This window comes from Gordionus sp. m RMFG-2023, chromosome 5 (genome assembly GCF_954871325.1).
Source record: "Gordionus sp. m RMFG-2023 chromosome 5, tfGorSpeb1-WG-v2, whole genome shotgun sequence".
NCBI classification, from domain to species: Eukaryota; Metazoa; Nematomorpha; class Gordioida; order Chordodea; family Parachordodidae; genus Gordionus; species Gordionus sp. m RMFG-2023.
In genome coordinates, this window is record NC_088779.1 from 18,797,480 (window position 1) to 18,822,221 (window position 24,742).

At 25.2% G+C, this 24,742-nt stretch overlaps 1 protein-coding gene across 4 annotated transcripts; it reads left to right on the forward strand.

The window, feature by feature from the left end:
* Nucleotides 1-900: 900 nt before the first annotated feature.
* Nucleotides 901-21,128, forward strand: LOC135929271 (uncharacterized). 4 transcript variants are annotated; one of them, XM_065465777.1, is made up of 18 exons: nucleotides 901-964; nucleotides 1,019-1,215; nucleotides 1,263-1,472; nucleotides 1,536-1,655; nucleotides 4,446-4,591; nucleotides 5,461-5,552; nucleotides 5,890-5,960; nucleotides 6,978-7,204; nucleotides 9,114-9,315; nucleotides 10,060-10,188; nucleotides 10,766-11,113; nucleotides 11,264-11,535; nucleotides 12,172-12,266; nucleotides 12,425-12,462; nucleotides 12,968-13,186; nucleotides 13,745-13,899; nucleotides 19,552-19,722; nucleotides 20,399-21,128. In XM_065465777.1, exons 1-18 carry the CDS (start codon nucleotides 916-918, stop codon nucleotides 20,550-20,552), a joined length of 2,895 nt encoding a protein of 964 aa, XP_065321849.1. In that variant the 5' UTR covers nucleotides 901-915; the 3' UTR covers nucleotides 20,553-21,128. The 4 variants fall into 4 exon arrangements, with proteins under 4 accessions (XP_065321849.1, XP_065321848.1, XP_065321850.1 ...); XM_065465776.1 differs by having other exon boundaries at nucleotides 12,362-12,462; nucleotides 20,399-21,124; XM_065465778.1 differs by lacking the exons at nucleotides 4,446-4,591; nucleotides 5,461-5,552; nucleotides 5,890-5,960 and having other exon boundaries at nucleotides 12,362-12,462; nucleotides 20,399-21,119.
* Nucleotides 21,129-24,742: the final 3,614 nt, after the last annotated feature.

A 24,742-nucleotide genomic window follows, 5' to 3' on the forward strand; every position in this document is an offset into this window, starting at 1 on the left:
TTCTAAATACTATGCCTACGTGTTCGTATTCGAAGGATAATTTAGATGATGATTTTGAAGATTTATTAAAGTCACATGAAAGTCTTAATAAGAATAATTCTCAGAGCATCGAAAATTATAATAAATGTATAGAAATAGAATATATAATTCGGTCATTTGATAATAAAGAGAGATTAGAAAAAGATACTAATCTTTTGAATTATTGGGAAAATGTAAAGAATAGTATGCCAGTACTTTATAAGTTAGCTATAACTGTGCTAGCAGTTCCAGCTACGCAGGTCTCCGTAGAAAGAGCATTTTCAAGCCTTAAGTTTATACTCTCTGCGCAGAGAACTAAATTATATCCTGAAATATTAGAAAATATTTTAGTTATCCGTTCGAATTCCCTTTTTAAACCTAAATAATATAGTATACATATTATTTTATTGATTATTGTATTTACGCATGTTTGTTTTTATCTTATTTATTTATGAAATAAAAAAAACTAATTTATCTAATTTATATTTCCTAAATTTAATAAAAATATCTATTAGATTATCATGGATAAATTAAATAAGAAATTATAAACTAAAAAGATTTTTCTCTAAAATTAATATATACATGGTTAATGATTAATTTTTTTTTAAATTAAATTTATAAAAACCGGAACAAACCGAAAAGAACCGTTATAAATTATAAACCGAACCGAACCGATATGATTTTTTTTTAAAAAACCGAAATGGAACAAAACCTTTATAAAATTTTAAACTAAAAACCGGAACGAACCGAACCATTATACTAAACGGTTCGAAACCCTGATATATATATATCATTGGTGAGAGTTCATTTGATTGGTAATATTATATCATTGGTAATATTTATTTGTAGGTCTTATGTCTTATGATCAAAATTTATTTTAGATCTCACACAATTAACATGTGGTTTGCAATTTTATATATCTTTTCAATTTTGCAGATATTTGAAAGTACGATAAATAATTTATATTTTATATGCATCTTTTTTGTTTTATTTGTTTTAGCTATCTATATGGAAATCAAATTAGGTGATGAACTAAATTATATATATGAAACATCTATTACAAAATGTGGCAAACAGTCATATAAAAATAATAAATTTAGTTCAAAACTAAAAGCAACAGTTAAAATTGCCCTACATTGGGAAAATATTGATAAGTCACATTATCAAACATCATTGAGTAAATTATATGAATTAAAAGTTAGTTCATTTGATTTTTATTTCTATCTATTTTAATGTGCTGCTAGATTTCAAATGTTGAATTCCCCAAAAATATTGAAGATAAATTTATGCTAAATGTATTTTCTCTTGATTCATTTCAAGAGCCATTGTATTTTCATACATATGATAATCAAATATCTCCTGTAATAGTGTCAAATTTAGATTCAAGTTTATCTGTCCAAATTAAAAAATCTATAGCTAGCCTTTTTCAGTTGACAGGACATAATATGACAGAAGTAAAAATAATTATATTAAATTTAACTAATTTAATATGATAATATACTATTTATTAATTATAGCGGGACACCCATCATGATTGTCAAGTTTTGTATAATGAAAATGAGGTCAAACATACTCTCTATAAAACCAAAATATGCCACCACCCAGCCTTTTCTAAATATACTACAGATAGGAGTTCTGTAAGCAATATTTCACATGTTAGACTAAAATATACTTTCTTGTAAATTTGATAGATAAGCAATGGCTAAGTCTAAACACTTTTAGCTATGCTGTAGCTTATAGAAATAACTAGTAATTAGATGTAGTTATAAAAACAATTATTACTAATAATCATAGCTAATTTAATTAACTAACTAATAGAAATTCATTTTTAAATGCCTTTGGCTACTAGTTTTTTGTTCTTTTTTTCAGTAAACTGTATCTCTAGCAAGCCATTCAAATACACAGATAATAAATGATTCATATTTGATTTATTTAAACAAATTGAATAATTTGCTACGGTTTACTGATTGAAAAATCTTACCCATTTCTATTTAAAATATATAATAAAAACAACTACAACTACTTATTAGCTTTTTTAATATATATATCATTTATTTAATTTCAAAATAATCACATCATATTATTAATTTTTTTAATTCGAAATTTCCATTCTTTTTTTATAAAATATATAATAATAATATTTAATACAATTTATTACAAATAGACTGACTATTATAACCACAGTTATTTAATATCGACATCTGCAAATCATGCCTGTTTACTTACGAATAATTACTTATTTGAATTTATATGAATAATGAAAACATTTGATTTGAAAATTCAATTCTTTAAAAATATTTTCAAAAATGAAAAAATCTAAAAAAATTTTAAATGAATCTTTGAATATTTTTTTTAAAATTTGTAATTTACCTTGAAAGATTTATTGTCCATGGATATTACAAAAGGTTTAATTGTAAAAGATTTAAATATCTGGAATTTTAGGTAAAATTTATCAAAAATCTTTTTTCTTTAAAATATCCAAAAGATTTTTTTTTCAAACTCTGGAAAAATTAGAATTCAAAAAATGATTTATAGATGTAGAAATAAAGTTTAAAAAAATAAAATTTCTGTAAGGAATATGTAACCTACAAATAATTTTAAATACAAATAATTTCTAATATTTATGAATAATGTTGAATATATACTATAAATTTTGATTAATATGAAAAAATCAAATTATATGAATAAATTTTGAATATTTGCCAAGTAGGCTTAAATTTTTAACTATGATATTCAATTTTGTAAAATTGAAAATATATTTTATAATTCTTACAAGAAAGGCGTATTATTTATTTGTAGAATATTTTTTTTACAATTAAAATTGTATTAAATTTTTCTATGGACAAATATTTTTTGGGTGGGCTTTTCAGGACAAATAAGCAATTCGTTCAGAATCAAGCCAGGCCTGACAAATTTTTTTTTTATATTTCAGGCCAGGAACAATTCGATGCAGATGCCATGTGCCTTAAGTTACTGCAGTCAGAAGTATGCTAAGACTTTTCTTGCCCATTCCCAAAAAATATTTGAATTCACCCGCCCATTGTTTTAAATCTTTTACCCAACCTGTAGAATAGATGGGTGGTTTAAAAAACTCATCCATTGCTGACCTTTAGGCAGGATATCAATGAGGTGGATAGTATATGCACATTACATTAATTATTTGATATCTTGGATCAGAACATCTATAAGAATTGGAATATTTCCAATAGAGGGAAATTTAAAATGCTCTTAAATACAATCTATAGAATATTGCAGAATAAAAATGCGTTCAATCAATTAAATATTATTAGAAAGTTAGCTAGATAGATAGAAAGAAAGAAAGAAAACTCTCACTTTAACAAGATTCAGATATTTTTTAAAAATAACAATAACCATTATAAATAGTGTTCTTAATTAACAGAATTGAGACAAACGTAGCCATATTCATTCAGGGCAATCAAATTGATCTTCACTCGAGCTCGATTTTTATAATATAAATCCTCCAAATATGTTGGGTCGAGTGACTTAATTTCCTAATTAAATAATAATATAATTTGATTATAAATGTTTATCGCAGTAGCGTCACTAGGGGGGGGGGGTGTGGCAGGAGCTCGAGTTCCCTGAAAAATTTGAAATTTTTTTATATCACTAAAAAAAAGGTAATTTTGTTAGCTAAATAAATAGGTAAATTTAGTTAATATTCGCTAAAAAGATAATTTTGGATATTAGCTTTAAAAAATCATTTTAGATAATGATAGCTAAAAAAAAGGAGGTAATTTTAGATAATGTTAGCTAAAAAAAGTAATTTTGGATAATATTAGCTTAAAAATAATTTTAGCTAATGTTAGCTATAAAAAAAAGGCAATTTTGAAAATAATTTATTAATTTTTTTTAACCTCCTGAGATTGTAAGGGCTAGTGACGCCCCTGGTTTATCGCGATTTATATAATATAAATACATTAAAAAAATGACTACTTCAAAATCGAAAAAATTTCAATTCATTTTCATGCTTTATTAATATTTAAAAAGTATATCCTCTTTTCCATTTAGCAGGATCGGGTAACACTTTTTAATATGGACATATGTAGCCATATGACGATAAATCTAAATTTAAGGGGCTCATTTATTTTCTATTAATTTTTAGCCTTTTTTGTGATTTTAAATTTTTTAAAGTTTTACATGGTGTAATCTTAAACTTGTTATCATTCTCCGGGCGATCCTTGACCAAGCCATTTTTATTTTTTAAAATTGAATGAGAATGAATGTATAAGAATGCTTAATTTAGTCTAAACACTTTATTCACTTATATTTTTGTTAATTTTATATCAAAAAATGAATGTTATTTAAGTTTGTTCTTATATAAAAAAAATGTGAGATAAGATTAAGTAATCTTAATTTTTTTTAAAAAAGGCTTTAAAATGTTTTTAATTATATTTATCGTATTTTAGATTAAAAGTTACAACATGAAAACAATATCTAGATCCTTATACGTTCTAAATTTTGATAAATCATATTTTCGAAAGGTCACAAGTTTATCTACTACTCTCATCTCTTCCCACTTATCAAATATCAAAGTTTTTAATTGCTCAACAAGGTTTATATATTATTACATCTAGCAATTATTGGGCATATAAATAATTTGAAAATAAAGGTTGGGTGGACTTGGACCAAAATTTTTAAAAAATAGGATATGACATAAGGTCTAATTTTTTTTAAAAAAATAGGATACTTGATTTAAATGAAATTCGTTTATTTTAGAGCTTTGGAATCAGTAAAATGTTTTATTGATTTTCGGATTAATAATTATTTTAAAAATAGTGACTGGTGGTAAGAAGTAATGAATGTAATAAACAGATATATAATTTTTAAAAACTGGTTTTTCTTTGCTTTAAAATTTTTTTATTATGATTCGAATATGGTTCCAAAAATTATAACGGTTTATTTAGGTTTCGCGATTAGATTCAGATCGACAGCTAATTACATAAAAATTTAAAGATTATGGCATATCAAAACGTTTATATTAAATTATATAGTAAATTAAAAGGGCGATAATAACTCTAGAATACATAAGCATTTTTTAAATGTCTATATCAATTAAATATAAATGGTCAAAATTCTCTAATTTCATAATAATTTTATATCACGTTTTTTAGCTAAGTAAAATGTTTTGAATGTGAAAGAAAGTAGACCAAAAATAATATATCAGGTAAATAATCTGTTTACTAGCCCAATATATAGTTTCGGATTCTAATTAAGAGTCCTAAAAAACTTTAGGCTCGGTAGAAAGTAACTTAAAGCGAGTTCCTTAAAAACCTTTTTTTAATTAATAATTTTTAGTATTTTATTTACCTCTCTCATTTTTACTTTCTTTCTATACAGGGCTTTAATCTCTTTATAAATTTAAATATTCGACATCAGTTAAGTTTAAGAGTTTAAATGAATTTTATATTAAAACTATTTTAGGCAAAGCTTAAAATTTGTTAGAAGTCAAAGATTAAAAGAAAATGTCATCTATGCTGACAGTTTAAATGAAGCCTTGTTAAAGATAAACCCTAGTATGTTGATTATAGAAAATTATATAATTTTATTTTAGGCTGCGTACAAAACTTGTCTCAAAAGTTTTAAAATTTTTTAAAAAAAAGTCAAATAATAAAATTTTAAAAATATGTTTTGGCCACATTTTTTAATTTTTTTATTAAAAAGGCTTATCTCTTATTTTCCGATAAACTTTAGAAGGTTTTAGAATTAAATTTATGATGTTTTAGGAGGCAGCCTTCTATGGTTATTATGTTATTTAATATTTAATCAATATTGTGAAAAGTTGATATTGAAAGATATATAAAATATTGATAAATTTTCATATTTTAAATAATATTTCATGTTATTTTTTAGAATATATGGTTGAATTTCAAGGCGAAGCCTTGAAATTTGAGCAGGAGCTACCTGTTGATAACAATTTTTTGGTAAGCTTCTTATACAAAGCATTTCCATTATATAGTTTTTTAAATTGAAACATTTATTGTATGCAGTATATCGGGAATAATATTAAGCTTAACTTCTTACCATTCTATTTATCAATTTTTAACAGTTTTAATACATTATTTGAAGAAATAAAACCACACAGAATAAAGTCCATATATTTTTTAAAGAATCTATTAAATACAATTAAAAATCTGTTAGGGAGTAGTGTGAAAGCATTCTTAGTTCAGCATGCCTAAAATTAATTTTAATATTTCACATTTTAGCAGGTCATTTTATTTAAAAAAAAAGTTATTAGGGCAACGTCGTGATTGTCCAAAATTAGACCAGGGCTAATGTGAAATGGCAATAATATTTTTTAAAAAAACGAAATTAAAACACTATTTTGTTGATTAAGTAAAAATACATTTAAGCAAAACTTTGCCAACCCGAAGAATATAATATTAAATTCTAATAACTAAAATTATCAGTTGGTAAAAATTGTCTAGATACGTTTATACATAAATGCTGTTTCGGAATAAATATATTTTTACAAAGGTATATCGTTATTGATATACATTTTTTTACTTTATCGCTGTTTTGCCATTTTTGTTTTAAAAATAAAAAATTTTTATTGTCATTATCTTAAAAGGTTGTATTTAAAGAGTGTGTCGATATCTAGATACTTTTTAGTTATATAACTATATCGATATTAAAATACATTTGAAAAGTATCTTTTAACAACTCCAATTATTACCTAAAAATATCAATATTAGATAGAAACCTCTTTTTTATATTTTAAATAAGTGAGTTTCGTCTATTTCTAGATATTACGTTTTTGTGATTTAAGAATTATATTTAGCCTTAGGCTATGTCCCAAACAATCATTGATTGTATTATATCTTAAACATTACCACATACTATATTAAAAAATAAAAGGACGTATTGCATAAGCATTAAGAGTTTTTATAAAATATGAATTCCAATTGATTTCACATTTAAAAAAATAATATTATATTCAGAAAATTTCGAAGAATAATACCTCCGTCTACGAGAACTTTATACATAAGTTGTTGCAAGATTTGCAAACATCTTACAATATTTTTACGCAACAGCAGACGACTCCTAATATCATTTCATCTCATTTTACCAATTTTATGACTGCCGTTGTCGCTATTAGAAAAAATGATAATTTGGATTTTTTGGAAACATTATTTAAATATGCTAGAAAAAGCTATCCACTTATAATGTAATTATTTTTATAAAATTATTTATTGAGATCAACAAAATTTTTGCTATGTAAAGTATTAAGGTCGTGTCCTGGTTCATTTTACTTTTGAATGGGCTAAACAGATTTTGAACTAAGACATTATATTTTGGTTAGATTTCAGTGTGTACATTAAATAAATATTTTTATTTAGAAAGAGTCACAAAGATACGTTGTTACCTAGGTAAATATTAGTGATGTTAAAAGTTACTTTTGAAACATAACTAATTACAGTTACTAGTTACATTGGCAAAAACATAACTAGTTACAGTTACTAGTTGCATTTTTACAAAAGTAACTAGTTATTAGTTACAGTTATTTTCAAAAGTAATTAGTTCATTATTTAATTATTGAATGCATTTATTTAATATAAAAAAAATTAGGATAAACAAAGTATAATCAGTTATTTAAAATAATATACAATTTAATTTATTTATATAAAAAAATATCGCAAAATTGAATATTTACATCGAATATAAAAATATATATTTGCATTGAAAAAAAAACATTTATTTTTCATAAAAATTAGAATCTAATAAATGTTTATTTGCTTTTAACAACAAATTAATTTCAAAGTTATTATCTAGGAGACGTGCTCGTTTATCTCCAAAAATGAGCTTACCTAGACTGAACAAGCGCTCTACGGGAGCACTTGATGTTAGAACAACATTATATTTAATAAAGAGTAATTTTAACTTTGGAAAATCGTTATATATAGAAAAAGTGTTGTATATTTAATAAAGAGTAATTTTAACTTTGGAAAATCGTTATATAAAGAAAAAGTGTTGTTATTAGATTTGATAAAGTTTTCTATAAGTTCATTATCCAGAATATTTTGGCGCTTTAGGTCAAAAAATCCAACTACATCAAGTGATGTTGGTTTTGAGCATGATTCATTCGTCTGGGATTCACTTTGAGGTATTAAGGTATTTATTAAATTTAAAATTTCCTCCTTTTTTGTTTTATTCCTTTCTTGCCTAATCCAAGGCCAGTCAGTTTTAAATAAAGGGTGAAGAATTGCAGCAATGATGTTGTCATTATCATAAAGATTATTAAACCTATAACACGATATTTTTGTTAGACTTGGTTCTTGTAAGTAATGATTAATAATTTAATATTAAATTCTAAAATAATCTGTCTTTGTTTTTCCTTATACTAAATTTAAAATTTTTTTATTACGTATGATATGAAGTTCCAATGCTTGTTACTTGACGGGAAAAAATATATTGTGCTACATTTGAAATAAATATAATATTAAAATTTATTAAATTACTTGAATTTGCTTACAAAATTATGAAGCCCAGCAGCAATGTAACAATTTAAGAAAAGAAAATCAATTTGAACGGGAAATTATAACAATCAGACATTTTCACAAAATTTTAAATTAATAAATTTAATTTAAAAAATAAATTTAATTTAAAATTAATTTATCACAACATATTAAAAATAAAATTAATTATTTAAATATATCTTTAAAAGTAACTAGTTACTTTTGGCAGTTACAATTTTAAAAATATAACTAGTTACAGTTATTTTTTAGCCAAAATAACTAGTTACATAGCCTCTTTCTTTTTTGGCCGTTTAGAGGAAGCTATACAGACATAGAATTAAACTAACCAGGACACCTGAAGATTTTTTAAAAAAATATATAATATCAATCTCCAAAAATGATAATCCTTCATGTTGACCAAAAGGATACATCATTAAGTGGCCAGATAGGTTTGGCGAATAAGGTATTTAATTACAAAAACAGGATCCTGAATCCATATTTTTTATTTCTCCTGCTTTTATAAGATAATTATAAATTTTAATTTTTGGGATCAAAATTTTAATGTTACACTACGTTTTTTTATTTAAAAATATCCATCAATTAACCTTTTATATACTCTAGGCCACTTTTAGTTGAAGTGTTATTAACAGCCCAGACTAATTTAACCAATTCTTTCGTTTTTCAAAATTTATTCAACGATTCTGGTCTCCAACAAAGTAAGAAAAATATGTTTGGCCCCGATTCAAAATCCTATTTTGCGCGTGGCATTATAGCCCTGAGTCATTCTAAATATGTGGACGATGAATTTTTGGAGAATATGATAGTAATTATTTACCAAATTATATAGAATTTTTGTAAATATTCATTGCTAAAATAGATTAGTTTACAATACATTTCTTAATCTCATGATATTTCACAATTTGCAAGGATATTTTTTTGTGACCCCTTATTTACATTTTAAAAATCGTATTATTAATAAAAATTTTTTTAAGAACTGTTTTATTTTTGAGTTATACTACATACTATTAGAACATTGCTTGATCCAGTGTCGGTTAAAATCCAATATTTCAGACCAGCATTAGTTTATCAAAGATTTAATTAGTATAAAAAGGTTTTTTTTAGATAAGTAAATTAGTAGCTATTAAAGTTTTTTTAAAACGTCACTATAATAAAAAAACGTACTTGGTTAATTAATTCTAGGTGTATTGCTTAAAAATTTGGCTGGTTGGAGGGGGGGGGGAGGTGGGTGGCTACAGTTTTTTATATATATTATCAAAAAATATGATATATTAGACCCCTGCTCCTAACCGCGTAGCCCTTATTTATAGATGTCTTTAAATAGAGCACAAAAACTTGTATAAAAATATTTATAATAAATTAGAACTTATACTAGTATCAATATTAATTATATTTCTTACGATGGGCCTCAGCCCTTCCTTAAAATTTGGAAATGTGGCTATGAATTAAAAAATTAGTTTGGTGGAGGAAGACCTAGCTTCCCTTCCCGTAGCCACTCTCGCAATATTCCCCCTGATTGTTGTATATTATTAAAACGTTATTTTTTAAGACACTTGTTTACACGTTAAAGGCAAGTCTTGATCCTGAAACTAAACGTAAGAAAGAGGACCTAATGGTTATTATAAGCATCGTTCTATGGCAAAAATGCAATTTCAATTTTTATTGCCTCAAAAATCAAGTAAATCAAATTATTTCAACAATTTATTATGTAATATTTTATTTATTCTTTATTATTTAATAAAGGCATTGGGACAGTGAGTATATAAAATTATTATAGTTAGAGTAAATTAATATCAAATATATTTTATTGCTTTTTAGTGTTACATTAATTATTTAAAATTTTATTTATTATTTAATAGGGGCATTGGGACTGTGAGCATATAAAATCAATATATTTAGAGTAAACTAAAATCAAATATATCTTATAATCTTTGTTATTTATTTTATAACTACTAAATACACACAATGTTAATAATCTAAGGGAAATTCAGACAAAATGATACCAGGCATAAACTTAAATATTTTTTAGGTATTTTTAACTAACGTTTTTCATTACTTTTGCATATATAATAAACTTAATATTTGATTTGAATTACGTTTAATTTATAATGTTTCAAAAGAGTATTCTTCTCAAATTTTTTTAAACAGATGATCAAGGATTTATTGTTCAATTAATATTGAATGTTAGTATAATTAACTAAAACATGAATTAAAAATTAAGTTATGCTTAATGTAAACATGTATTCTGACAAAAGATAGTGAAGGAGAATCTTCTTAATTCCTTTTATCGCTTCCTCGAATATTCTTGGTCCGACCTTTTATCGCGAACTAGTTCCGGTGGACATTTAAAGCCCCTTGATATTGACACGTTCTCGTATTTAATATCATCTACGTCCAATGTTAAAACCATCCAAAGCGCCATATTATTAACTCGAGCTTTTGAGCGATTATTCGCGGGCAATAACAACGATATGGAAACTTATTATTTGTTGAAGGGATTGGCCACTTTTCCTTGCTCGCTCTTTAAGATGAAGGGCCCTAAAAAAGTGTTAAAGACATTCGGTTTTTTTATGCCGGAGGGAGACGGGAATGACGAATTGGAGGTTAGTTTATTTTTTGATTGAAGGAAGAGAACATTTTATTCTTTAGAAATGTGAATAAATTTCTTTTTGAACATTTAAAAACTTATTATGTTTAATTGAAATATAATGTTTATATATTTTAGCTCCTTTTAAATTTTTTAACCACATAAGACCCTTTCAATATTAAACCGAGGCTTTTTCCGTGATAAAAATAGTGCATTGGTTATGGGCGAAATTTTTACCATTTTATTGCGTTGTGATAATTCCTACCTTTTTACAAAACACGCAATTCAACATATGGTATATAAAGTGTTTCTCGAAGACAAGAATTTCGTTACCTTTTTGCACCTACATCAACGTTTTAAGAAACATATAGAAACAGATTCGTTTGACCAATCCCCTAAATTCGGCACTTATACTCCTAGGACCTACAGTGAAGAGACGTAAAGAATGATTTATTATTAGAATGTAATCTTCTGGGGAATATTTTAAAACTTGAATAAATTGAAATTGAGTTAAACAATTCTGGAATAGACTTATATTCTAATCGCTTTCGACAGACGTAAGAATACCAGGGAGGGGACAAGGGGGTACAGTACTCCCCTAATTTTTCTTTTTTGAGCACTTATAAGTTTATTTTAAACAAAAAAAAGCCAATTTAGTCTCTTTTTTTAAATTTATAAACCCCCATAATAATAAACAAAACTTAAGTGGTGCCTTTGTTTTGGACTCTTGTACCAGAAATTAAGATTATAAACTGACAGGCATTTGTCATTTATTAACTAGTTTAATTGGATCGATATTGATCTTAGAGGTGTAAATAAGATTTTAGGTGTACAGTTGACATTTATTAACAACTTTGAAAAATTCTTAAATAAATGTTTCTTTTAAAACCATTTGCAAATAGACTTCATTTATAAATATATTTCTGATCCAATAATAAATTTTTTATTTTTAGAACAGGAAGATATTTTACACAGTAACATTTATTAAGGGATAATTATCTAAAATTTGGGATAGTTTCCTGAAATTAGGACCTGATTCTGCTTTAGTAATCAAATTTTATATTTAAATTTTAGAAAAGAGGGCAAAAGAATGCTACGGAGTTTATTCCCTTATTTTCTCATGGCCTTATCCTCCGGCGCTTATTCCGACCATTTTCAAAATAATATAAGTATCATCAATTTTTAATTATTTAAATTATATATATTTTTATTTGATACGTTACGACGATTTTTATCATAATATATTATATATTTTATAAAAAAGTATCTTATTCTTATTACAAAACCGATTTTTTGTTTGATGCAAATGGAATACCTTCCAAACTAGATCTAGGTTTTACCATAGCCAATCAAGATATATTCAATGTAAATTTAATATTTATTTTTCATAAATTATTGTTCCTTTGCTATTTTGTTTTTTTAATTTCTAAATATTTTTTTGAGTATGATTTTTTTTGAGTTATACAAAACTGTTTTTATTTTTAGGTTTTTTTAAAAAAATTACTATCACCTAATTAAAATAAAAGATTTGTAATGCTATGCAAATAGCATAAGTAGTTCAATCAATAATCTATTTTTATTCAAATTTTTTATATTGTTTTTATCTTTTTTAGATGTATTACCAGAGAGCTTTAGGCCTGGAACCGGCCTGATTTATGGATGGGGGGGGGGCTTAAATGCAAAAAAATATTACGAATGCAAGTTTTATTAATAAGTGGAAAGTCATATAAAATATTTTAAATAAATTTATACTCTTAGCTGATTTTATATCTTAATAATTGAATTATATTATTTATTATGAATTGAACTCTCGGTAAATATACTTGCCATATTTATGATGTCATTCATTTATTTACGCGTCTTATTTTAGCTAGAAATAAATAGCCAAAGCTTAGGTTCTGCCATCGAAAGAACGACATCTTTTTTTTCGGCTCCTTCAAACCCGAGTAAATTGCAACCTCGTGTATCCTTACAACTCATGAACGGTCAATTTTTTTTGCCTCGACACTTGCATATTATTTCTTCTGATTCGGATATTATGGGGTTAGCATTTTCCGGAGGGAACAATAAACCTAGCACTCTTTTTAACGTTTTTTTAACCTTAATTTATATATTTACCATTATCAATCGTTACATAATATATAATTATCTTTGTGGAAAAGGGGAATATTCAAAGCTATCGATATCGAGGCTTGTTTTTATAAATATTGACTTTTCTACATGACACTACATTTTGAGATACCCTATTGTGAGAGTGAGTGCTCATAATATTTTTTATATAATTTGTTGTGAGTTAAGAAGTGAATATTAAACTAATTTTATTATATAGATAATTTTATTTAATATTTAATACAAAAACATAGTAATCATAAATTTATTTATGATAAAAAAAACCAGTTAATTTGCAAAGTAAAAAATAATATAAAAATTTACATTAATAATTCTCGATATTTATATATTTTACATTAATATTTAAAATATTCGTCGTGAATTTATGTATAATATAATTTAAATATTCAAATAACTTAATAAGATTTAAAAAATTTCCACACCACACACTAAGTATTCAAATTAACTATCTCAACAATTTCATAAATTCTTTCTTTATAAATTTATTTAAAAAGTTATTAAATGTTGAATTACTAAGATGAATGTCATGATACAAGATTTGAAGGGTGCTTTCTCGTTAGCAAATGGGTTTCCAGTATATATAACTATCATGGGCATGTTAAATGTTCAAAGCGATGCCTCTTTAGAAATTAATGTATTTGGAAAAAGCTATCAATCTCTCATTAAAACTAAGTAATAATCGATATTATATTAATATTTAAGTATAAATATGTATCATCATTGTTAATTTTATATTAAAATTATTTGTTTTATATCTATTTTAACAATAAAAATTGGAGAATTTTATAAAATTTAAACTTAAAATACAAAATATTGATATTTGAAACTGATTAATTAATTATAATTTAAAAATTTTATAAATGATGGGAAAACAAGATGACAAGCTAGAATTATACAAATGAATTTATTAAATCAAAAATATTTACATTGTGATACTTCTATATAAAAAGTATAAGTTTGTATAAGGAAAATATTAAGTTAAATTTGAATGTTATTATAATATAAAATAAGTAAAGTAAGAATTAAATAAATTTGACTACTGAAACATTTCACCCTTTAAAATCCAAAGCCACTTCTTATTTTGATCGGCAACTACTTGTGATCGTTTAATTATCAAGATTGAATCGTTATCATATTACTAAATCATCATATTTGTGCCTATCTTAGTTTTATCTAGGGTGCTGATCCATATGTTTTTCACCGATCCAATATTTATATTGATTTTTTACCACCCCTCTTTGAACCAAATGTAATTAAAAAATCCATATTTTCTATGCAAAAAATCGGATTATGCATTTAATTTAATTTTAATATTTTTATTTCTACAATTAAGACTATAATTTAAAAACAAATTATATTATAATAGATAAAAAAATATATATTTAATAATGTATACTTGTTTATTTTGAATAATATATGTGTTGGTATGAATTATAAAATTGTAATATTTAATATATAAAATTATAAATATGAGAGCCTCTAGATTTTCTGGCAATAAGCTTCTACGATGTGGACTATCTATATTCTCTGCTGTACTGAGGATAGACTCAGATGGGACACTTTTTGCAGGAGGCGCTAAAAATTTACATGCAAGTTTTGACAAAGTTGGATACTTTTCAGCATTAATTATCCAAGAGTCAAGTGGCTACGGGGGATAAAATATCATTATCAATGCTATTAGAGTTATCTAAATAAACACAGTTATAAAATTATAATTTTTAAAATAGTGGGTTACATACAACCCAACAAATGCGTCATCTTCAACTCAACCAAGCAATACTAGATGAAATATGTTATATACCATCTAGTTATTATGATTTAAATATCCTTGATATGTGGCAGTTCATCTACATTACTATCGAGTTCAATTATTTTGTTTCTCTTTGATTTTCAATTTAAATGAATAAAATACTGCCACATATCAAGGAATATTTAAATCATAATAACTTGACGGTATATTAACATATTTTATCTAGTATTGCTTGGTTGGGTTGAATGACGCATTTGTTGGGTTATATGAAACCCACTATTTTAAAAATGATAATTTTATAACTGTGTTTATTTAGATAACTCTAATAGACATTGATATTTTATCCCCTATGGATCCACGACTATTGGATAATTAATGCTAAAAAGTATCCAACTTTGTCAAAACTTGCATGAAAATAACAAAATAAAATAGTAAAAAGATCGGTTCGGTTTTTACAGATATCGGCCCGATCCAATAAACCCGATCCGATATTTAAAATGATTTTTCACCACCCCCTTTGAACCAAATGTAATTAAGAAATCAATATTATTTTTATGCAAAAAATCAAATTATGCATTTAATTTAATTTTTTTATTTATATAATTAAAAAAAAATATTATAATAATGTGAAATAAATATACATAACAAAAAATTGAAAAGTAAAAAGATCGGATCGGTTTTTTTACAGGTATCGGCCCGATCCGATATTTAATATTGGCACAGCCCTAATTAATATATGCTTGTTAATATTATCATCATTTAGTGTTAAATTTATATTTATCGGCCCATAACTTTTCCCTCCTTGAAAATCGTGTTCCAACGTTTAAAATTAACGTCAATTTGAAGTGAAACAGTTAAGTTTTAATTAGCATGATGACTTATTATTATTGTTATATTATATAAAACTTTGGCCATATATTGTAAATCACGTTTTGTAGATTTATTTTTGCTCCTCCATTAAAAATTTGTTTCATAGCATGTATCTCCCCATGACCTACCCTATGAATTTCAGACAATTTTGCAACTTTAGCTTAGATAATTTATTTTCTAATATTTTTTATATAAATTTTAAGTTACTTAAAGGTTAACGATAATGTTTAAAATTCATAGTATAGGTACTCTAAATATGCTGGGATACTTTTCCGATAAAATCTTAAATTTTTAATAACGCTCACAAATAATGATTTAAAGTTGAAAAAAATAACACATTGCCGGAACAAATACGCAATTTTACTCGTGATATAATTATAAAAATAAAAGAATTATTTGAAAATAATTGAACATAATCTCACTTTTTGCTAAACAGTTACTAAAATTAAAAAAAAATAAAATAAAGTCTCGATAAGCCAAAAATTGGTCTCAAAGGTTCTCATATTAGACTGGCTCGACTATAGTTACACTAAAGGGGTGATTACTAATCATTAATAAAACATTAATTATAATTTATAAAATTCATTTCTTATAACAAATAAATTCAAGTTTGGTCATGTAGGAGAATGGTATAGTGGGGTAAGGGAAAAGTAGTTCCCCAGAAAGAAAATCCCCAAAAATAATTTCCCAGGAAAAAATATCCCCTGGAAGATAATTCTGCGGAAAAAAAATCCTAGGAACCTTGTAAAAATATTCCCATAGTCATTTATTCCCCGGAAATAAACACCCCTTTTTTAAAATTAAATATAGGGGAAAATAAATCCCCTGGAAAAATTCTCTGAATAATTTGTTTTAATTCTACGCGATATAGGGCAATCTTAAAATAGGAGAATTGATAAATCGGTTGGTAGCTTTTAAAAAAACTTAAAACTTTATGCGAAATCTAAACTTACACACTAAAAAAAATCCTAAACACAAACTAAGAGGAAAACAGAAACAACTCAAACAAATTCCCGAAACTACAAAAATCACAAAGCAGACAAAAATATAACTCACCAATGATCTCTTTATTAATGATTAAATTAAATCAAAATCAAATAAATTCGTCCTTTTTAATATAAAAAAAAATTAATTTCATAAAAATAATAATAATAATAATTTTACATATATGTATTACATCTAATCTTTCTATCCAATCAACCTTATTTTAATTGGTTGATTGGCATTTCGCGTTAAAAAAAAATATAAAACATTCACGTATTTACAAATACGACAGCTTTGATACTTTATAATTTAGTAAATAGCATAAAAAGTATAGATTTGTGACATTTTGAAAGACGACTTGATAGATTTTTATAGAAATAGATGAAAATTATGGAAGAGGTTTTACAATTTAAAATTGAAAAAAAAGTGAAAACAAATTTTTTCCTAGAAAGAGTAAGGTTATTTCCATAATTTACTTTTCATTTCGATTTCAATATCCCTTTATATTTATCATGAAGCGGGAGGGGGCGTTAAATTCTTATAGTAGGCATTAAATACTTCAGTAGAATAATTTTTAACAAATAGAGGAGACGAGATTGAATTGCAAATTTCTTATTTCATCGCATAATTTATATATATAATTATCATTTAATAGCTCATCATTAGCATTAAAAACAAAAAATTGCGCTAAGAGTTAGTAAAAGTCATGCTATTATTTTTGCCAACATGACAAATATCAAATTTGTGACATAGAACAGAATATATTTAAAATTCTAAAAATCATCAGAAAAAGACTTCATATATTGTATAACAAAATTACACCAATTGAAAAATTGGTCAATTATTTTTGAAGGCAATTTTGAAAAGCCTATTATATCCAACTGATTAAAATTTTTAATATATTTCTAAAAACTTCATGGAAATGATCTTTATATGATAAAAATTTGATTTTCAATAAATATCTAAATGTTGATTAAAATAGGTGACCAGATTTATTTAACTTTCGTTTTATTATTTAAAACCTCAACTCTTCTAGTGAATTTGAATTTAAAATACATTTTGATTTAATTAAAGTATTGCAGTTCCGACTCAAAAAAGGTATGAATTTATAGGGCCAAAATAAAAAAAATCTGGGCTGGCCATCATTAATACTTAACTTATAATAATATTTTGCTTAATATCACAGAGACTGTATTCAATTCGTTTATTTTATAAATATTGTTTTGTTTAATTTTCATCAAACCTGGGTTCGGGATAATGCCATGACATTATACATTATATTGGTTAGGGTTAATTAATCTTATCTTATCTAACACGTTTGTCATAGACCTGCTCAATGAGCGAACATGAATTTTATGAAGGCCCTCCCTTCATAAAATTATACCAATTTTTTCTCAAGAATACCAACAAACCTTGCACCCATTGTAATTTAACAAAAATGAGTGGAACTTACCCTTTCCGATTTTGTAATAGTGAGATTTAGTAGTGAGTATTATAAAAGAAAATATAAATTTAGTAATCTTATCTATATTTGAATCCATAGAATAACCACATCAATAATATAGAATGAGTAAAGAATATTTGAATCCATAGAAATACCACATCAATAATATAGAATGAATTGAGAATATATAGTAGTTTCGATTTCATCATTAGTTTAGAAATAAACATATGATTATATAAAAATTCAAATTCAAAATACAGTACAACCACTTATCGATAATACTAGATCAATTTATAACACTTGTTGAGTCTTCCAAAAATTATTGCATCGGATGAAGTTTCAAAGCATATATTCGAAAATTTATAATAATTTAAAATTTTGGTAGGTTTAATATTAATCCCAGTTATTATTCATAGTTTTGTTTAACAATTTTATTTGGAAAAATTTTTTAGGAATTTTTTTGATTTTCTCAAATATTTTAAATATTTTATTTGGGTATTTTTTTCCGGAGAATTATTTTCCAAGGGAATTTTGTTTCGGAGTATTATTTTCCGGGGAGTAATCTTCCAGGGAATTTTTTTTCCTGGGAATTATTTTTCTAGATTCGTACAGTGGTAAGCACACGATGTGAACCTGTTGGTATCTAATTCAAACAGTTCCACACACTTGATGAGTTCTAATAACAATAATAGTTTACTAAAAGCACTAATATTCAAATTATAATCCAACGCATATAACCGAAATTGTTCCTTCTTTAATAAATCTTTATGTAAAATATGCCCATATTAAAAGACAATCTTTTTTGAATACTTTCCGATCAATATAGAACTTCTCCGTTTATAGCGATTTCCAGATTTGCCAGTTCCCATCTGATTTTTCTTTTCCATTTTTGACGGTTCTATCATCAATATTCGTAAGATTCATTTTGCGCATATCCGTCGCTATCACCTTTATCCATGTCATCTTAAGTCTTCCTCGAAATCTTGATCCTCCTACTTCCATCAAGGATCATCTCTTTACCCAGTCATCTTTTGTCATACGTTCCACATGCTTAAACTATCTTAGTCTATTTCTTTTTATTGCTACATTCACTTCTATTCCCATCTTCGCTCGCAGTTCCTTGCTAATTTTTAGCCTCGTGGGACACTTTCATTGCCCATGCTTCGCCGCCATAAACTAAACTCCTCTCACACAACTTACGTAAACTTTCAATGTATACTAAATATTATATCTGTTCTATAATTAAATTTTATAATAAATTATTTTTAATTTTTAGGTTTAATTTTTTCACCAAAATTTCTTCTCAAGTTTTTGACAACACTTACGTCACTTTTGTAGATTTCGTTTCTCGCGCCAATTATCCCATCATAACAAAAGGCAAATATGATTCAAAGAAGGGCCGGCATTCCTTCAAAATTGATTTTTCGAATGCCCTTTTATCAACTAAGTATGATATTTAAATATCACATTATTATATACATGAAATTTGAGGATATACATATATATCACTGTATAAATTACAAAGCTATTACAATTATTTTAACTGCAACTTTAAATGAATGGATGTTTTAAGTTTAAAAAAGGCATAGAAACTCGTTGTTCAATTTAATTATCTTTAAATATTAGAATTAGGGTTTAAAGCCAGAATCTAGATCTTTTCTTGTATATTATTTAAAATATTGGTTTCAGAAAAGTTATGACATACTATATTTAATACTATCTTTCCATTAATAATTATTATATTTAATCGATATTCTTTTATATTACCCAAAAAGCAAATATTTATTTAAATATTAATGAAAATGAAATTTTTATAACCCAAATACTTATCAAGTTATATTGACTTTAAAATAATAAAACGATCGAAATATATTTTATACCTATTTAAATAATTAACAGTTTGTTGCATTTTTTAAAAAAAGAAAGTTGTTCATTAAAAGCCAGAACTTGTTGGAAACCTCTCTGAACCACATCAAAACTAAAAATCATAACTTTTTATTTTTGGGAAATATTCAGATCCAGAACACTTTTTTAGTCCATCTTAACTATAATTAATTTTTATTTTTTATAAATCAATTTAATATAAATATGATGATTACTTTTCTTTAAAAAAAATATTTTAGTTATAGCAAAATTGAAAATTTCAATCGATTAAAGAAGGATGGAAGTTTTAAGAAGAAAATTAAACGCTTCTTTTCACCTATATTTAACTTGAATTCGTTATTTTGTTTCCCAATCCATAGAACACCTAATATATTTGGATCTCACATAATATAATATAACCAAAGCAAACGCTAATCGGTGCTATTTAATTTAAAACATTTACAGTCACAATTATTCTGTATGTGCAATTTATAAAGCTTCCAAAAATATTTGATTATTTTTTATAAAATTTTTATAACAAAATTTTAATAAATTATATATATTTTTACGTTTAATTGCTGGCATATGGCAATATTATAAAATATTTTTAGGAATTATATGTTCTAAGAACCTTTTTTAATAAACTCTTTATTTTTATTTAATTATTTAATACGTGCCAAGCCAATTGTTATTCATATTTATGAAATTAAATTAACTTTTGAAAGACTCACCTAAATGAGACATTAAGTCTCTACATTAAAATTATTAAATAAAGTTATTATATATTAAATAAATCGATATATAAAAAAATAATTGCAAAACTTTAATACAATTTATAAAATAAAATATTTTTTTTTATAAATTACATACAAGAATCTATTTTGTAACTATAAAGATATTATTCATATGTACCTGCATCTGCCGAAAATTGATGTAATCTCATAAATATGATTAACAATGCCATACATACAATCAATTAAAATATCACTCATAATCAATATGATCCGTCCTTGCAATACTTATACCTTTCCTAAGCTTAACAATGACGTTTAGGATGGGGGGGGGGTCTCAAGCTTCTTTTAAATTTTAGAGCTTGTTTGCGGATATATAAATTTCATTTTTTCGCTAATTTGGAGAAAAAACATTTATCTTTTAAGTGATTTTTAGTTAAAAATTTGATTTATTTTATTCACTCTTTTTAAATCTTTTTATTTTGAAAATTTCGATTATAGTTTGAATCCCATAAAAAACATTATTTCTTATTATTTTATATAAGTGGTCCATTTAGGGGCATTGATTATATTTTTATAAATAATATTTAAATAAGGGATTCGGACCATTATGTATAAAGGTTGCTTTTCAACGGGTAAAAATAATAAAGTTTACGATTTTCGAAATTCTAGAAAATTAATTCAGACTCATTAAGGAAACTAAATAAGTATAATGAATATGTATTTTGTTTGATTGGTTTAATAAAAATAAGTCATTAGTGAAAACGTTTAACCCGTTCATGAAAAGGTTCGATTTACTTTTAAGAGTATGATACAAATGTTTGTTCCAACTTGACTGAAGGGCTTTATTTGAGTTTTTTATTTTAACCACTAACTTTATAAATATTTTTATAAACGGCATTAGTATGTGGTATATTTAGATTTCGATACACATACACCTTATTTATTTTAAACGTTAATTTCATTAAAAATAAATGACATCAATCAATAATATCTAAAAGCCAGGATGTCGATATTAAACCGAACCGTAAAACCATTATAATATTCATAGCCGGCACCGAACCGTTATTAGGAAATTTTGAAAGAAGTGAAGCGAACATTGGTTCATGATAGTTTTTAAATTATTGGCATTTAAAATATTGTTGAAAACTTTAGTATAAATTATAATGTGGTTAATATTATGTTACTAAATTTGTTATTTCTTATGCATGTTTTGTAATAATATAAAGAAATTCATAATTTTATTTGGTTTTTATTTTTAAAATATATTTATTAAATTATTTAGATGTTGAATAATATATAATGAAGATTAATTTTAAAAATACAAAACTTATGAAAACTAGAAAACCTAAAGGAACTTATATGGACTTATAAACGAAAGCTAATCGATATAAAATCTTTTTAAAGTAGCCATGAGGGAAATAAGAGCCGTTATACCTATCAGTTTGACTCCCTGCTAAAAACACGTGTTTTACAACATTACTAATGGCATTTCTGTCTTATAAGTTTTTAATGCAATTTATCGAGAAGCGGATATATTAAAAAAATATCAAAACTATGTCTGGGTAATAAGGTAACTGTATGTTCTATCAGAGAATATGATTTCCTGAACAAATTCCAATAAAGGAATCACCCTGTGTAGAACAAACAATTCTTATCAAGAAAATTAGTAATTTAAACAAATAATATACGGTTTTATTTATTAATGAGGAAAATCATTCAAGTTCAAAATTTATGTTAAAAGTTTGATTTATCATAGTACTACAGCCAACTCCTGATTTTTTAAAATCATCCCAAATTTTTTTAAGACATTCAATGTTTTTAGAATTTGGTAATTTTAAATAATTTTGACTGTATTTTACAATATAATATTCAATTCAAATGCTTCATCGTGTAATTTTTAATTCGGGCTTCTGATAAGAGTTTTGCAGGTGTCTGAGATTTGTGTGCCATTTTGTATAATTTTAAAAAAAAGTTAAAAGTATGCTCACTACACTTATTATAATTATTTTATTTTTTTAATTTGATCAGTATGGAAAGGTAAATTGTCTATTAAATTTTAAAATTTAATCTCAAATACATTAATCATAAGTTATGTTAAACGCTACATTGTTGCTTCTATTTTTCAGATAAATATAGCACGCTAAAAGCCACAATTTTTAATAGGTAGATTCGTTAATTTTAAAAAAATTATTATTTTATTATTGTTGGCTAGGATTATGAGTATTTAAAATTAGAGCTACATTAATATTATCAATTGGAAAAATATTTAGAAAATTTTTAAATTTCCTGGTTAATTTCATTTTTTCCTGGAAAATTGCCCATATCCTAGTTAGACTTATTCATTTTTTCAATTTCTCATATCAAAATTAAAGTAGACTATTCTATTTATAATCAATCAAATAAGTTAATCTTTATATTCCAAAAATGAATTTCTTTCAGTATAATTTGCTTATATAATCAGGCTAATCCATTTCACTTTCAGATATTTTTATTATTTTAAATCAGTATCTAATCTCAGCCTTTGGATTTAAAAAACAAATTTTGAAGCGTGACATTTATATATATTTTTTAGAGATTTTTGCTTTTTTTAACCTTAAAAAAATTAATTTTCACTTTCGTAAAGGAATATTCACTTTACAAATTTTGAATAAACTAATATTATACAGGTTCACCAATAGGCACTATTTTCTTTTTTGAAGTTTATAAAAATGAATGATTATTTTGGTTACCATTTAGCATAAAATAGAAATAATGATTTCGAAATTTTTATATACATTTAAAATTAGTTTTTCAAAGGATTAAATATGATATGAATCGATTGGAATTAAATTGCTTCTTCCCAGAATGCATCATAAAAACGAACCACGGAAATGAGGTTTGTTTCAATCGAATAAAATTTTGCATATTTAATTTTTTTTTACCAATCTAAATATTTTTCTCGTCTATGTTTAATATTCTATAAGATAATTTTTGTTTAAATAAAGTTTCTTAAGTATTTTTGGTATTCGTATTCTATGAGGAATTCATCTTAGTGATAAAATCAATATTATGCTGCAATGTCTTTATCATATAATCTACTCAGTGACATAGCCAGGATTTTTCCATGGGGGTGGGGTTAACATTTTTTATGGAGGGCTTCGCTCCCAAATCCAGTTTTACCCAACCTTTGGCCGGGTTCCTCCTATAAAAAATTATTCTATTTTATTGATTTTTCGGTGGTCTTCATATAATCTTCGTTAAAGTTGGGTGAACAATTGGAAGCCATAATTCTAAAATATGGCTAGTGTTGTTAATCGGCTTAGCCGAGTCGGCTCGAACAGAGCTCATTTAAATTTTGGGTCGTTTTTTTCGACTCCAACTCAAAGTTTTAGTCGTTTTTTTCGGCTGTTTTTTTCGACTCCGACCCAAGTCCAAGCCGAAAAAAACGACCTCGACCCAAAATATGGGTCGTTTTTTACGACTCCGACTCAAAATTTGGGTCGTATTTTTCGACTCAAACTTGAAGTTTGGGCCATATTTTTCGACTCAAACTTGAAGTTTGGGTCGTATTTTTCGACTAAAACTTGAAGTTTGGGTCGTATTTTTCGACTCAAACTTGAAGTTTGGGTCGTATTTTTCGACTCCAACTCAAAGTTTGGGTCGTTTTTCTGACTCAGACTCAAACATCGGGTCGTTTTATTCAATCCGACCCAAAATATGGATCTTTTTTTTAAAGACGACTTAAAGTTAGGGTTGCTTTTTTTCACTCCTAACCCAATTATCTAGATCATTTTTTTCGACCAAAAGTCAAATAACATTTAGTAATATTAATATTATAGGCGGGAAAGTTACTTAAAGCTTCTTTAAATTATAATGCTCTGATTAACTATT